The sequence below is a fragment of the Mobula hypostoma genome, chromosome 25 (assembly GCF_963921235.1).
Source record: "Mobula hypostoma chromosome 25, sMobHyp1.1, whole genome shotgun sequence".
Classification (NCBI taxonomy): Eukaryota; Metazoa; Chordata; class Chondrichthyes; order Myliobatiformes; family Myliobatidae; genus Mobula; species Mobula hypostoma.
Window position 1 is genome coordinate 10,888,546 of NC_086121.1, and position 17,759 is coordinate 10,906,304.

Genomic DNA, 17,759 nt, shown 5'->3' on the forward strand with positions numbered 1-17,759 from the left:
CTGTTGAAAACCTGACAATAACGGTGCTGATTAATCTATAGGAAAGAGAACTGTTCCTTTGTTAATAGTCATGAAACAATACGGGTTTATAATTACACACTGTCGAGTGAAGTGAAAGATCTTTATTAAATCTGCAGTGATACTTCTGTTTAATTTTTTTTTTTGAGTTGTATTAATTCCTAAATTTAATGTTTAATTACAGATTATTTTGCTTCTATTACTGATTTCCCAAGTTCCAGTGACAACTGCTTGTGACCCAGGGGAGTACGAAAATGATGGTGTCTGTTGTTTATTGTGTTCTCCAGGTAAGTGATGGCCAGTATTTTATGCAATAACTAGACAATGGGGTGACCCGTTGGGGCACCCTTTGAGAGAAGGGTAGTGCAGTCTGATGTGACCAGAATGAACATTAAATTTTCCTGAATGCTATTAGTATCACTTTGCTTTGGAAAGTGTAGTAGAAAACCTCAGTTTATTAAAGAAGAACGACGCGTAGCAAAGCAAATATAGCTGGTCCTCCTTTAACGAAGGACACTTTTGATGGCATCATTTCTGGTTTATCAGCCACCCTTGTGCCTCTCGTTGTCATTCTGGAGACGTGCAGCCCTTTCATCCCCCGTCTCTTCAGCTCTTCAACTCTTCATCTCTTCTGTTTGTTGTTTGTCTCTGATCCTGGAGACGTGCATGCCTCTCCTCCTCTGTCTCTTCTTCTCTCATCTTCTTTTGTCCTGATTCTTTGATCCTGGAGTCGTGCGGCCCTGGCCTCATCCAATTCTTGTTCTCTCCCTCTCCTTGCCGCTTCCGAGGACGTTTGGCATCATCTCTTGACTATAATGACCCCCTTCCCTTTCCACATGGCATAATTGGCTGACCATTTTTTTAACCCAGATACTGGATAGAAGATACGAAGTAGTAACACCAAAGGATGCTGATTATTGATGATGTGGTTGAGGCTCTCCTAAATGGATGTGATATAGTCACCGCTGTCCTTTGCAGCAAAGGCTTTTATGTGTGTCTCGAAGTATGTCATTACAATAAGATTTAATTATCTTTTATTGAAGGCTAGCAGTTAGATCTGTTCCAATCCTGCACATGCTGATGGTGATTAGCAGATGTGACCCCTGGAAATAGAGCTGCCCTGCCCTTTTGCTCCAGTAGGTGTCGCTGCTGAGGCTGGCCGCGCGCATGCGTCGGGCCGTCGCGTCCCGATTTCCATGATGGCCAATCGGGTCTCAAGTGAAAGCCGGCCTGTTGATTTTTGGCGAATAAGCAATTTTATACGAATATATAACCCTGAACTTTGCCTGCATTCTGTAAGTTAGCGCATTTTAATTCGATTTAACCAAAAGAAGTGCCACTGTAATGCAGTGTTTGTGCTAATTGGAGGTCACAAACAGACAGACAGAACATGAGAGCTTTAGTATTATATAGATTATCTCAATGCCAACAGAGTGCGTTTCATTAGCTTTCAAAAGTGGTGCACGTATATTTTTACTAAAAAAATATATACGCCAGGAATGGATTTCAGTAAGGTTTTGACAAGTTCCTTCAAGGGAGATTCATCCAGAAGATAACAATTGCATGGATCCATGGTGAATAGGCTGTTTGGATTCAGAATTGGCCTGCCCATAGGAGACAGGGTAGGGGTCAATGGGACTCATTCTAGCTGGAGGTTTCTGATTTGTGGTGCTGTGCAGGGATCTGTACTTGGAACTCTGCTGTTTGTGATACATATTAATGACCTATATGAAAACGTAAATGGGTGGTTGTTAAGTTTGCAACTGATACAAAGACTAGTGCTCTTGTAGATAGCGTAGATGTCTGGCAAAGGGTACAGCAATATATAAACAGGCTGCAGATATGGGCAGAGAAATGATCCAATGTGAAATGACACACAAAGTTGCTGGTGAACGCAGCAGGCCAGGCAGCATCTCTAGGAAGAGGTACAGTCGACGTTTCAGGCCGAGACCCTTCGTCAGGACGAAGGGTCTCGGCCTGAAACGTCGACTGTAGAGTCCTGACGAAGGGTCTCAGCCTGAAACGTCGACTGTACCTCTTCCTAGAGATGCTGCCTGGCCTGCTGCGTTCACCAGCAACTTTGTGTGTTGCTTGAATTTCCAGCACCTGCAGAATTCCTGTTGTGTCCAATGTGAAATGATGCACTTTTGGAAATATAAAGTGACAATCCACTGTTAATGGAAAGACCATTGCTGTTGGTGAGTAGAGGGATTTTGGGGCATAAATTCGTAGATCCCTAAAAGTGATTACAAGTTGATAGTGTGGTAAAGAAATCATATGGCATGTTTGCCTTGCATGTTGAGGAACTGAGCTGAAGAGTTGGGAAGTTTTGTTGCAGCTCTATAAAATTCTATTTAGGCCCCATCTAGAATGTTGCATTGTTCTGGTTACCCTATTATGGGAAGGAGGGGGTGCAGAGAGGTTTACCGGGATGCTGTCTGGCTTAGAGTGCATCTGCTAGCTATAGGAATAGGTTGGACAAACTTGGGTTGTTTCCTGTGGAGCAGCAGAGACTGAGGGAAGATTTGAGATAGGTTTATAGGATTAGCAAGAGGCAATGATAGACAGCCGGTATCTTTCTCCCAGCGTTGAAATGTCTTTTACCAGAAGGTATGCATTTAAGTGAGAGGGAGTTACTTCAAAGGAGATGTGTGAGAAAAGCATTTTTATTCCGAAGAGTGGTGGTGCCTGGAATGTGCTGCATCCTGGGGTGGTGGTAGAGGTAAATACAATAGGGACGTTCACAAGGTTCTTGGATAGGGACATGGATGTGCAGGAAATGGAAGAATATGGATATTATGTAGATAGAAGAAATTACTAATTTAATTATTTCACAACATTGTGGGCTTTAGGACCTGTTCCTCTGCTGTACTACGTTCTACGTTCATAGAGCATAGTTCAACTATATAAACTATGTTCTAATGAATTTTATTTTATCAGTGACATTTCCCTTTTCATATGAAAACGTATGTACATTTTCTTTTCTGTTGTTTGTATTGTGGTTTTCTTTTGTTTAATATTTCTGTAAGGCAATTAAGTTTCTCATTCATATATGTAGCCTTTTCCTAGAGGATTTTAATGGTTAGACAGGTTGAAACTTCCTAGTCCGGCATCCTGGAAACCTGAGAAATGGCCCTAGAGCTCCCAATGTAAATATATGCCTGATCCCTGGGCTTGTTAGTTCACACTGACATCCGTGAGGATCCAGTACAGAAAATCATACAATGCTGATCTGAGGAAATAGATATCAACACACATAAGATGCTGGAGGAACTCAGCAGATCAGGCAGCATCCAGGACTGAAGAAGTATCTCGGCCCAACACATCGACTGTTCGTTCATTTCCATGGATGTTACCTGATCTGCTGAGTTTCTCCAGCATTTTGCGTGTATTTTGGATTTCCACCATCTGCAGAATTTCTCATGTTGAGGAAATAGATGAAGTTTTACATCACTTCTGAGAGTCGGTAGACTGGTGAATATTCAAGGACTCTGTGGCCAATCTAAAAGAGTATGTCACCACAGTCAGACTTCATCAGCAAGTGTCTAGAGGACTGCACAGTACAGAGGTCAGTTTGGGTGTTTGCCAGCCAGAAACCATGATAAACCGAGAGATCGACTCCCTAAGAATTGCAGGTCTGCTCTATTCTAATGAGCTGACCCTGACCTGTACATGAAACTGAGCTACGGCCTTTGTAAAGCTATCAGGAGTGCCAAGAGACGGATCGAGTCCCAGACCAGCCATCAGGGCTTGCGTGCTATAACAGGTTGGGCATTATCACTGATGAGCTCAATGCATGTTTTGAACAGAAGGGTATTGAAATGACAACAGCCTCCGAAACACCTGAACCCACAGTCACTGTTGCAGATGTCAGATCGGCTTTCCTCCGAGTGAGCCCACAGAACATATCTGGCCTGCATCCTTTCATCCTTTATGGACCTACAAACAGGGTTTTATGCGTACATTTCTAACCACTTCCTACTCCAATCTGAGGTTTCTACATACTTTAAGAAGACCACTATCATCTCAATGCCACAGGAAAAGAAAATAGCATGCCTTAGAAACTACCATCCAGTGGCTCTTGACATCCACCATCATAAGTCCTACTAGCTTGTGCCATGAACATGCACGTGGTGCAATAACCGTTGATACAAGAGTTCCTACAGATGCTGGGAATCAAGAGTAACACACTCAATGCTGGATGCACTCAGCAGGCCAGGCAGCATCAATAGAGAAGAATAAACAGTTGATGTTTCAAGTCAAGATATTCTGTTTGGGTCTCAGACCGTGCTTGTCAAAGAATAGCAATAGCTACAGGCAGCAGCAGCACAGCAAAAAGCAAAAATTGGGAAAGAGAACAGCTTGAGTGAGAGAGAGCTAAAAAGGGCACCGGAAGTTTAAAAAAAAGCTTTTTTTAACATACATCACTAATTAACATTTGAAGGATTGAGAAACAAACATAAATTAAACTTTAAGTTAAGAATTTCTATGGAAGTTACTATCAGTTACCATATGTGGCTTGAGAACATTATTTCCTCATATTACAGTAACTCAAACTGGTGTTGTTTTCTGGGGTGCCATCTCTCAGTGAAAATGAAAGTGGATTTTGGTTAACTGGGATACATTAGGACCCGTATGCTTTTGTTCAATTAAGCGGCTGCCCCAATTACCACCAAGTTTCATGGAAATAGTTAAAAAGGTATATAAAGAAACAAGCTACTGCTTAAATGAATAACAACTTATGTATTTAAATAAAATATAGAACAAGTTAGAACGACCAACATTACTACTATACAAATAAACTGTGCACTAGTTTGTAATGGTTACCAATAGAGGAATTCATCGAGTGTACACAGGAGTGTTCTTTTGATTGACTGTAAGTTAACAAAATCAGTCCTGAGACCTAGTGCAGATAATGGACTGACTTCATTGCCTTCCTGCATGAAGTAATGTCGTTAGCCAACGATAAATTTTTCTGATTTCTATATCCGTTGGTTGCACCACGGATGTTGTACTGGCAGGCAGAAATTCCAGAAGGATATTTCTCAAATATTCTACATTAGAGTGTGCAGTACAATTGTCAACAAGCAGAGGAATTTTGCTTGTAGCTCCATATCCCAACTCATCAGTCATTTCTTAAAAATTTCGAAGTCATCCGCACATTCTTATTAGCATAGAATTCAATTGGTAAACTATCCATTCTTCGCCTCTTAAAGCATCGAGGTTTAATGCAGTTCCCCAATAACCAACAGTTTTTTTTATCAGTTCCTGACATATTTGAACAATGCAACACAGTTATGCAATCCTTTGCTTTCCTTGACCCTAATAGTGTTGCATGTTTGTATCAAAGGAAACCATCTGGTGTGGCACAATAAAAAAGGCCTGTCTCATCAGCATTTTGGCACATCAGTTACTTCTGCCAGCTGAGTGGTGTTTGGTGGATAGCTTTCAATTCAGTCCATTAGAGTAATTTTTTCAGCTAGTGTCAAATCTTTCCATGGCATCTTGGCAAGGGTCTCAAATTTAAAAAAAAATCCGAAATGAAAAATGCAAAATGATCAAAAAAAATTACTTCTTTTCAAATCAGCATCTGTTGTTCCAAATGGATAACATAACACAAGCACACACAGCTGTTTGCTCTAAGCACGGTGTAGTGTTTAATGGCTACACAAGTGCATGTGACTGATAGTCTCATGTCCCAATTAAGTAGCATAGTGTCCCAAATAAACTAGCGGAATCCTGGCTATTTTCTTGATTTAGAAACATAGAAAACCTACAGCACAATACAGGCCCTTCGGCCCACAAAGTTGTGCCGAACATGTTCCTACCTTAGAAGTTACAAAGCTTACCCATAGCCCTCTATTTTTCGAAGCTCCATGTACCTATCCAAAGCTCCCTTAAAAGACCCTATAATATCCGTCTCCACCACCGTTGCCGGCAGCCCATTCCACGCACTCACCATTATCTGTGTAAAAAAAAAACTTACTGCGACATCTCCTCTGTACCTACTCCCCAGCACCTTAAACCTATGTCCTCTTGTGGCAACCATTTCAGCCCTGGGAAAAAGCTTCTGACTATCCACACGATCAATGCCTATCATCATCTTATACACCTCTATCAGGTCACCTCTCATCCTCCGTTGCTCCAAGGAGAAAAGGCCGAGTTCACTCAACCTGTTCTCATAAGGTATGTTCCCCAATTAGGCAACGTCCAAGTAAATCTCCTCTGCACCCTTTCTATGGTTTCCACATCCTTCCTGTAGTGAGGCGACCAGAACTAAGCACAGTACTCCAAGTGGGGTCTGACCAGGGTCCGATATAGCTGCAACATTACCTCTTGGCTCCTAAATTCAATCCCACAATTGATGAAGACCAATACATCATATGCCTTCTCAGCCACAGAGTCAATCTGCTCAGCCGCTTTGAGCGTCCTATGGACTCGGACCCCAAGATCCCTCTGATCCTCCACATTGCCAAGAGTCTTATCATTAATACTATATTCTGCCATCATATTTGACCTACCAAAATGAACCACCTCACACTTATCTGAGTTGAACTCCATCTGCCACTTCTCAGCCCAGTTTTGCATCCTATCAATGTCCTGCTGTAACCTCTGTCAGCCCGCCACACTATCCACAACACCTCCAATCTTTGTGTCATCAACAAACTTACTAACCCATCCCTCCACTTCCTCATCCAGGTCATTTATAAAAATCATGAAGAGAAGGGGTCCTAGAACAGATCCCTGAGGCACACCACTGGTCACTGACCTCCATGCAGAATATGACCCGCCTACAACCACTCTTTGCCTTCTGTGGGCAAGCCAGTTCTGGATCCACAAAGCAAGGTCCCCTTGGATCCCATGCCTCCTTACTTTCTCAATAAGCCTTGTATGGGGTACCTTATCAAATGCTTTGCTGAAATCCATATACACTACATCTACTGCTCTTCCTTCATCAAAGTCTTTAGTCATATTCTCAAAAAATTCAATCAGGCTCGTAAAGCACGACCTGCCCTTGACAAAGCCATGCTGATTATTCCTAATCATATTATACCACTCCAACTGTTCATAAATCCTGTCTCTCAGGATCTTCTCTATCAACTTACCAACCACTGAAATAAGACTCACTGGTCTATAATTTCCTGGGCTATCCCTACTTCCTTTCTTGAATAAAGGAACAGCATCCGCAACCCTCCAATCCTCCGGAACCTCTCCCGTCCCCATTGATGATGCAAAGATCATCACCAGAGGCTCAGCAATCTCTTCCCTCAGCTCCCACAGTAGCCTGGGGTACATCTCGTCTGGTCCCGGCGACTTATCCAACTTGATGCTTTCCAAAAGCTCCAGCACATCCTCTTTCTTAATATCTACATGCTGAAGCTTTTCAGTCTGCTGCAAGTCATCACTACAATCACCAAGATCTTTTTCCATAATGAATACTGAAGTAAAGTATTTATTAAGTACCTCTGCTATTTCTTCCGGTCCCATACACACTTTCCCACTGTCACACTCGATAGGTCCTATTCTTTCATGTCTTATCCTCTTGCTCTTCACATACTTGTAGAATGCCTTGGGGTTTTCCTTAATCCTGCCCGCAAAGGCCTTCTTATGGCCCCTTCTGCCTCTCCTAAATTCCTTCTTAAGCTCCTTTCTGTTAGCCTTATAATCTTCTAGATCTATGACATTACCTAGCTCTCTGAACCTTTTGTAAGCTTTTCTTCTTGAGTAGATTTATTACAGCCTTTGTACATCACGGTTCCTGTACCGTATCGTAACTTCCTTGTCTCATTGGAACGTACCTGTGCAGAACTCCACGCAAATATCCCCTGAACATTTGCCACATTTCTTCTGTACTTTTCCCTGAGAACATCTGTTCCCAATTTAAGCTTCCAATTTCCTGCCTGATAGCCTCAAAAATTCCTCTGACTCCAATTAAACGCTTTTCTAACTTGTCTGTTCCTATCTCTCTCCAATACTATTGTAAAGGAGATAGAATTATGATCATTATCTCCAAAATGCTCTCCCACTGAGAGAGCTGACACCTGACCAGGTTCATTTCCCAATACCAAATCAAGTACAGTCTCTCCTCTTGTAGGCTTATCTACAAATTGTGTCAAGAAAAATTCCTGAACACACCTAACAAACTCCACCCCATCTAAACCCCTTGTTCTAGGGAGGTGCCAGTCGATATTTGGGAACTTAAAATGTCCCATCATGAAAACTCTGTTATTATTATACCTTTCCAGGATCTGTTTCCCTATCTGCTACTATTTATCCCTGTTATTATTGGGGGGCCTATAAAAAACACCAAGTAAAGTTATTGAACCCTTCCTGTGCCTAACTTCCACCCACAGAGACTCCGTAGACAATCCCTCCATGACGTCCACCTTTTCTGCAGCCATGACACTATCACTGATCAACAGTTCCACACCTCCTCCTCTTTTGCCTCCCTCCCTGTCCTTTCTGAAACATCTAAAACCCAGCACTTGAAGTAACCGCTCCTGTTCCTGAGCCATCCAAGTCTCTGTAATGGCCACCACATCATAGCTCCAAGTACTGATCCACGCTCTAAGCTCATCTGCTTTGTTCACAATACTCCTTGTGTTAAAATAGACACATCTCAAACCGTCGGTCTGAGTGCGTCCATTCTCTATCACCTGCCAAGCCTCCCTCACACACTGTCTCCAAGCTTTCTCTATTTGTGAGCCAACTGCCTCTTCCCGAATCTCTTCAGTTCGGTTCCCACCCCACCAACAATTCTCGTTTAAACTCTCCCCAATAGCCTTAGCAAACCTCCCCGCTTGGATATTGGTCCCCCTGTGATTCAACTGCAACCTGTCCTTTTTGTACAGGTCACACCTGCCTGAAAAGAGCTCCCAATGATCCAGAAATCTGAATCCCTGCCCCCTGCTATAATCCCTCAGCCACGCATTTATCCTCCACCTCATTCTATCCCTATACTCACTGTCGCGTGGCACAGGCAGTAATCCCGAGATTACTACTTTTGCAGTCCTGCTTCTCAATTTCCTTCTTAACTCTTGTTTTTTTTTGACGGCTGTCCCAAATAAATGGCTGCCATGGTTATCTGATGACCCAATTAACCAGAATCCACTTATCAGTAATGATATTCACCATCTCCTCCAGTGTACCAGGGTAATCTGAGGAAGGGACTGTTTGAAAACCAAGACCACACACATCTGTCACAAAGCTCATGCTCCACAGTGCAGCAGTGATTCACTACACCCCTGTGTGTTTCTGTGGCATGGACGATATGCAGCAAGAAAACCTTAGCATGAGACAAGTCTCTGCAATCCCTCCAAATCTGCTGGCCGGATAAGCAAACCAGCATCAACTTCCTTTCCTAGGCCTGATGGATGTCCATATCATTTGCAGGGCCTGAAACAAATTGTTCTGAGCTAAGTGACAGTAAGCAATTACCAGGTGGACAGACAAAAAAGTTCAAAGAAAATTTATTATCAAAGTATATCACCATATACAACCTTGAGATTTATTTTCTTGCAGGCATTCACAGTACAAAGAAACACAATAGAATCAATGAAAAACTACACACAGAGAGACAACCAATGTGCAAAAGACAACGAATAGTGCAAATATGACAAAAAATAAAAAATCTAAATAATAAATAATGAGAGTGTGATTTATAGAGTCTTTGAAAGGGAAGCCATAAGTTGTGAAACCAATTTAGTATTGGAGTGAGTGTAGTTATCTACTCTGGTTCAGGGGTCTGATGGTTAAAGGCTAAAAGAGGCTTGTTATAAAATTGTGAAGACTTACCGATTAATGGGCATCCCAAGTTTGTGTCTGCTCAAAATGGGGAAGGAATATTGAAGTGTGCATACAGAGCCTCAGGTTCCTGCATTAAGAACACACTGTCATTGGCAGATTGAGCACATCACCCCTCAAGCTATGTACCCACCTGCCCAATTACAGACATCCTTCCAGAATTATGGCTGAGTCCCTGAGGTTCACATTAGCTTTATCGTCCACCTCTGAACCACAGAGCTGGAGCTTAACCAAGGCATCCACAATACCAAGGGGCTGCAAAAAATAGAGTGTATCCATGATGGTGCTTATGCATACAGTGTCTCGGAATACCTGACATTGCTGAAATACTACTTCTGCTCAGAAGTAATAATGGTTCTCAAGTAGGGTTTTTTTTGGCAAAAAATGCATTCTAATTGATTCTTTGAGAGCAGAATAAGCATTGTGATTCCTTGTCTCTTTTCCAATGCAGATTTTTGTTTTATTGCAGGCAGTAGAGTATCCAAACACTGCACCGTGATGACGGGAACGACATGTAATCCCTGTACAACTGGAGAGTATATGGAGCATCCAAATCAGCTAAAGAAATGTTTTAAGTGTAAAATCTGTGATCCAGGTATATATTATAATATTGATTGGAGTTATGTGATTTTATCAACCCATCAGGGTTTTCTGAAATTCCTTCCCAGAAATTAATTTACAAAGAATTATTGACGCCACTTACTGCTGTTGTACTAAACACTGTCGTGACTGCATCATAGTGAAAACCTGAGCTCAACTTCAAACCTGACATGCCATTTTCTGCCATCAGAGTCTTGCTGTAGGACAAATTATGTTGAGCTTAAATCTCAGTGAAAATATCTTGGGGTAGAAGTTGCTTCACTTTCTTTCCAGGATTTTAAAACAGCATCTCTTGTCACCCTTTTTTTTGTAAAAGTTGACATGTTTTGATCTGTCATATTTTAGCCCAGCTGAGTTGAGCCATGAAACCAGTTCTCAAAAGGGCATATTGCCTAATATAAGCAGCATTGATCAGGCTGCAGGTGAGCCCTCACCTAAAGAATGAGTACACAAAGAATATGGAGTTGGGAGAGTGCTCCCAAGAGTCAATAGGAGCTGGACAAGGTGGTGAAAGACAGAACTAGCAGGAGGCATGATCTTTGTACAAGGGAGCCACTGCACCTTTTCTGGACTACAGACATTTTCTTGGCAGTGCGAGTTGCCAGGAAGATCTCTGCAAGGACATGAATGCCTGTACTTGAGAAATCTTCAACCCATGCCTGTTCCTCCGACAGGATGAAGGAAAATTGGCTGAAGTTTCTCTCCTTTAGTTTGGCTTTGTGTGACCTGGGTAATAATTCAATGAACAGCACAATCTGAGATGGGGCAGCGGTCAATGATGGCAAAGTGGAGTGACTTTGTGAGTGTACAAAGCAAAGAATGATCTCCAAAAGTAGTGAATGCAATATATAGAGACAGTAGTTGAGGTTGCAGCAGTTCATAGACATTACTGAGGATAGTGCAATTTCAGCCCATTAAATGGATAATTTCAGAGGAAATGATTAGTAAAACTTGGTTGTTCTGAGGAAATTACTCATTTTACACACGAATGAATTTCAACATCTCCAGTGGAATTGCAACTGCTGTCATTTCAAATAGCTAACACTAGGAAAACAGTGGTACTAGGGAATCAACATTCCAGTCTAAAGATTAAGAGTTAAACTTCCATATAGGAAAGAACATTTCTCCTTTCCCAGGTGCCAAAAACTCCATTGTCCATCAATGAAACAGGTATTACTCTTGCATGAAGTTATCTTGATATATTGACCAGTCACTGCTGGCAGAAAGGCATGGCCTTGACATACATTTAGAGTATGCCAATCTGTTCAAATCCCATTTACATGCATTAATTTCATATCCATACATACTTGTTCATTCAAGTATGTTCAGATTTCTCTTAAACGTTGTTACTGGTCCTGCCCCCACAACCACCTCCCTCATGCAAGTATACACATGCCCTTTAGTTTAAGATACTCTTACCAGAGAAAGGAGACACTGGCTATCTGCCCTATCAACTATCACTGATATGTATCATGCAATTTGTTGCTTTGCAGCAGAAGAACAGTGCATTGCATTAAAATAAATCCTGTGTGTTGCAATAAGGAATAAAAACAAAGTACTACAAAAAGAGAGCAAAAAAGTAAGGTAGAGTTCATGAGTTCATAGACCACTCAGAAACTGGAAGTGAAGAAGCTGCTTCTAAAACATTGTGTGAAGGTCTTCAGACTCCTGTACTTCTTCCTGGTGGTAGTAATGAGAAGAGGGTATGTCCTGAGTGATGGGGGTTCTGAATGATGGGTGCTGCCTTTTTGAGGCATTGCCTTTTGAAGATGTGTTTGATGGTGGGAAGGCTAGTACCCATGATGGAATTGGCTGAGTTTACAATTCTCTGCAGCTTTTTTAAAATCTGTGCATTAGTGCCTCCATATATCTCTATCATTCGGCTCTCAGCCTTCTTCGCTCTAAAGAAAACGGACCTAGCCTATCCAGTCTTAGCTGATAAGCCTTCCCATCAAGGCCACGTCCTTGTGAATCTTTCCTGCACCATCTCCAACAATTACATTCTTCCTAGTGTCTGATAACTAGAACTGCATATAGAACTTCAAGTGCAGTCTCTCTAACATTTTGTACAACTGTAACACAGCATCTCAACTCTTTCACTTGAATTCTCAGCAGATGAAGGCAAGTATTCTGTAAGCTTTCCTCAGCACCCTGTTTATCTGTGTTCTTGTTTTCAAGATACTGTGTACTTGTCCTCCTCCCAGGTTTTTCTCTTCAACAGGACTCCTCAAGGCCCTACCATTCACTGTGTAAGCCTTGTTTCAACTTCACAAAGTCCACCACTTTGCAGTTGTCCAAGTTAAATTTCATCTGCTATTCATTTCCCATCTTCCCAGTTGTAAACTTAGACGATCCTTCTTCGGTGTTCGGTACCTGTCCCAATTTTGATATCGACTGCAAACTTACCAGTGGTACCGCCTGTATTTTCATTCAGATCATTAATATGCATGATACACAATAGAGTACCCAGCAACAATCACTTTCATGCCCCACTGGTCACAGGCCTCTAATCTGAAAAACAGTATTCCCCAGTCAGTTTTATATCCATTTAGCTTCTTCACCCGAATCCTGTATGTCCTGGCCTTCTGAACCAGCTTACCATACAGGACCTTATCAAAAGGCTTTACTAAAGTCTCTGTAGGCAACATCTACCACTCTGCTCTTATCAATCCTCCTTGTTGCCTCTTCAAAATATGTAATCTGATTCATGAGACATTCAACCCACATTTTTATAGAGAAACATAAACCTGATTCTGAAGCACCTTTCAATGGACTGCTCTTTTTGAAACTTAATTCCTATTTCGCATGATCCATGTCCCTCCATTCTTTGCATATTCATGTGCCTATCTAAGAACCTTTTAAACACCTCTATGTTCTTGCCTCCACCAGTACCCCTGGTAGTACATTCCAGACACTCACCACTTCCTGTGCTAAAAACGTACCCTGTACATCTCCTTTGAACTTTATCCCTTTTGCCCTCTAATATTTGATATTTTGACCCTGGGGAAAGGATATTGGATATTGTCCACTCAATCCTTGCCTTTCATAATTGTATAAACTTAGATTTCCCATCAACCTCCACCACTCCAGAGTCAACATCTCAAACTTGTCGCACCTGTCCTTATAGCAGCTTCCCTCTAATCCATGCAGCACCGGGTAAACAACTTCTTCACCCTTTCCAAATTCCTCACATTCTTCCTATAATGGGACGACCTGTATGGAATGCAATTCTCCGGATGCAGTCTAACCATAGTATTATGGGTAACCTATGGTAGATGGAACATTAAGTTCTTAATCCACTTTGATTAATAATGAAAGAATGGTGTGTTTGCTGAGCTCTCGTGGGACTCTACCTGGATGTTGTGCACACTTCTGGTGTCTTGGCCTAAAGATGGACATATTTTTGATAGAGGAGGACAACAAGAATTCCTGAGATAAGAAATTGTCTTATAAGGAAATATTAACAGGGTCATATTATTGTAGACTCTACAACCCTACCTTTTTTATGCCATGGACCCCTACTATTAACTAATTCATCATGGACACCTGTTTGGGAAACCCTTTTCTGGAGTTTAGAAGAAGCATGAGAGATGATGACATTCTTAGTTAAAAATTCTTCGTGGGATTAACAGGAATAACATTTTCCCTTGCTGGGATTATCTGGAACATGGAGCCACAGTCTCAGAGTGAGAGCACAGCTACTTTGCGAGGCTCACCAGCTGTGCGTGTTTAAGACCAAGTGTGATATATGTTCAGATTTTGAGGGATATGAGCTTATTACAAGAGAGAGGTGCTGAGCTACAAGATCTTTTTGGATGGTGGCACAGACACAAGGGGTTTAGCAGCCAAATCCTGATGTAGTCTTCTGTCTAACTTCAAACAGAAAGTAGTATATTTTAATTCATCGTGGACCTCATAAATGTTTTTGTATTTACAGAGCCTGGACTACAAACTAAAGAAAACTGTACTGCCTTTCACAATACGATATGTGAGCCCAGGGAAGGGTATTATTGCATTGCTGATTGTCAGATGGTCAGAAAGCACACAGCATGCCCACCTGGTGAAGGAGTTAAAGAGAAAGGTAGGTCGATGGAGTGTCGTTACTAAGTGCTGTGCCCTGGGCAGGACAGGGGAAATTGAAATCTCTGGCACCATCTGGAGTTTGTTCTGAGGATGGCTGCCTGAGGCCCCCTACTGGCAATGGCAGCTTGCTGTTAGTTCTTTGAGTGTAACTGAAATGGCTTTGGATTTGTATTTTAAGAAGCTAATTCATCCCACTTCCCATTTTTACCCTCTTTTGGGCAGTCTTGATTTTCAGTCACTATTGTCCATTTTATTGCTGGACTGCCTGCACTCCTGACCACAGAAGGTCGGAGGAATTTAAGGTGTGGGGTTATATAGGAGGCAGGGTTTAAGGGTCAGCACAACATTGTGGGCGGAAGGGCCTGTACTGTGCTGTACTATTCTATGTTCTATGTTCCCCTTGATCTGCGCCAATTCTATGTTGAATAGCTCAGAATAAGACAATAAGACATAAGAGCAGAATTAGGCCATTTGGTCCATCAAGTCTAAAAAGCACTGACACGGCAAGAATTGTGTTTGTACTTGTAATTAATGTACTAAGACCATAAGGCAATAAGACATAGGAGCAGAATTAGGCCATTTGGACCATCGGGTCTGCTGCACCATTCCTTCATGGTTGATTTATTCTCCCTTTCAACCCTGTCCCCTTGTAACCTTTGATGCCCATACTGATCAAAAACTTCTCAAACCCCTCTTTAAATATACCCAATAACTTGGCCTCTACAGCCATCTGTGGCAAGAAATTACACAGATTCACTACCCTCTGGTTAAAGAAGTTCTTCCTCATCTCTGATATCATTATTACTTTGTTATTGCCTTATCTGCTCTCTTCTGTCACTGTTATTCCAAAGTCTGAGCAAATTCTTCAGCTGATACAGAGGCCCACACACTATTCCTCCATTAGGAAAGGAAAACACGATAGCCTGTTCCATTCCTGTGCTGCTCGGAGCTGGGAGTGTTATTTGTACAGGGGTGTGACCAAGAAACATGGGTATATTTCTAGACCCTAGTAACTGACTGAAGGTCTTTGTGGATGTTAAAACAGGTTCAAAAAGTATTTCTCCTAAACACAGAACTACTCAGTGAGGTGGATTCTTTGATATTTTCAACATACTACAGGTGACAACTTCATCACTGTTGAAAGTGGAAGTGCAGAAAGTGAACATTTATTTGATTCATTGTTAAATATTGCTCATATGTGAAGAAAATTAGCTATTTGAAGAGGAGTGTGGAAAGTAACAAGGTCTCTCTGACAGTGGTATTACAGACTCTATAAGTTACCCACAATGACATTGATTCTGTGTTTCAGGAACACCTTTCAAAGATACAGTGTGTGAGAAATGTCCTCACGGAACATTTTCAAGCAAAGTTTCAACAACTGAAGAGTGTAAGAGCTGGACAGTGTAAGTACTTTAAACTCCATGGTATCCATGTTCAGAAAGTACCACCTCTTGTTGGTTTTTTGCAATACTTATTTTCTTATTGTCCTAACCCATCAGGGAAGAGGCCACACAGTGACCATGCCAGGATCACTAGACTCAAAACCAGTTACTTCCCCCAAGCTGTCAGGCTGATCAACACCTCCCCACATTAACCCAACACACCACTCCCCACACCACTACATACACATCACCCAGCAGCACTTTATGTGCATATAATCAGTCTGTGAATATAACAGTTACTTGTACATTGTGTTTTACAGGATTACTTTTATATTTATTGTGGGTTTTTTGTTTTTTCTTTATTGTATTCTTTAAGAACATAAGACATAGGAGCAGAATTAGACCATTGAACCCATCGAGTATGCTTTCCCGTTCCATCATGGATGATTTATTATCCTCCCTTTCCACAACCCCATTCTCCTGCCTTCTCCCCAGAACCTACTACATGACCATAAGATTTAGGAGTAGAATTTATGTGTATTCTGTTTTGTTTTATGTTCCATCGAATCCGAGTATCAATCATTTTGTTCTCCTTTATACTTGTGCACTGAAAATGACAATAAACAACCTTTATTTATTGAAATACAGCATGGAGTAGGCCCTTCTGGCCTTTTGACTCATGCTGCTCAACATCTCCCAATTTAATCCCAGCCTAATCACGGGACAATTTACAATGACCAATGAACCTACCAACCAGTACGTCTTTGGACTTTGGGAGGAAATCCATGCAGACGTGAGCAGAATATACAAAATTACTAACTGGCAGCTCAGGAACTGAACCCGGATCGCTCCAAGTCTTTCACAATTTGCCATTCAGAAACAATTAATCATTTACACTAATGTTCTGTTAACAAGTTAGAATATTGTTGAAATCCTGTTGGTTGAAAACATTGTTCTATGTTTCTCTGTGGTCTGTTTCACTTCTTTCATTAGAGAGAACTAAACAAACTGCCTGGCCCTTTGATGTAGATCTCCTTCCTTTTGCCTAGCCTTGGATGGGAGATCTTTCAGTGAATTGACTCATTGGTTGGATCTACCTTTCAGTATCCCAAATATCAGTCACTTAAGGAATAACTGGGAGTTTTGCATTTAGGCAGCAACTCCCAGATGAAAAACAGATCAATTTGATAGTCTAATTTAATTTAGAAAGTCTGCAAAAGACGAGAGTACTTTTCTTCATCCTTAAGTAACCACACTACAGAAACAATGCTGATCTGTCTTTGTTCTAATTGCATTCTTTCCAGTAAAACCTGTGTGTAATGTGTTTAATTGATGTTTTTTTATTGTGAATGTGGTGTCTCTGATGCTCCGTGCCTGTGATGCTGTTGCAAGTAAGTTTTACGTTGTACTTGTCATGGACACTCAGCAGTGACTTTATTCCAGTACCTCTTGTGCCTAATGAGGATGCCACTGAGTATCGTCGTGTTCTTCTGCGGCTCTGTCTACTTCAAAGTTGGGTGTGTTGTGTAATCAGCGATGCTGCCCTGCACATCACTGTTGTAAAACATGGTTAATTGAGTTACTGTCACCTTTCTGTCAGCTTGAACCAGTCTGGCCTTTCTCTTCTGATCTCTCTCACAAGATGCTTTTTGCCCACAGAACTGCCACTCTGTGGATTTTTTTTTCTTTTTCACACTATTCTCTGTAAACTCTGGAGACCTATTTGCATAAAAATCCCAAGAGATTGATAGTTTCTGAGATGCTCAAATCACCCTGCCTGATACCAACAATCACTCCACTGTGAAAGTCACTTGGGTGACATTTCTTCATCATTCTTCCCCATTCTGATGTTTTGTCTGAACAGCAACTAAA

At 41.6% G+C, this 17,759-nt stretch overlaps 1 protein-coding gene across 5 annotated transcripts in view; it reads left to right on the forward strand.

The window, feature by feature from the left end:
- The window catches only part of LOC134337728 (tumor necrosis factor receptor superfamily member 5-like), a 68,497-nt gene that overhangs the window by 31,256 nt on the left and 19,482 nt on the right, over nt 1-17,759 (forward strand). For all 5 annotated transcript variants that reach the window (XM_063032945.1, XM_063032941.1, XM_063032943.1 and 2 more), the window contains 4 exons: nt 203-305; nt 10,292-10,417; nt 14,360-14,503; nt 15,815-15,908. In XM_063032945.1, the coding sequence (XP_062889015.1) occupies nt 203-305; nt 10,292-10,417; nt 14,360-14,503; nt 15,815-15,908 (467 nt within the window). The remainder of the gene's footprint in view (nt 1-202; nt 306-10,291; nt 10,418-14,359; nt 14,504-15,814; nt 15,909-17,759) is intronic.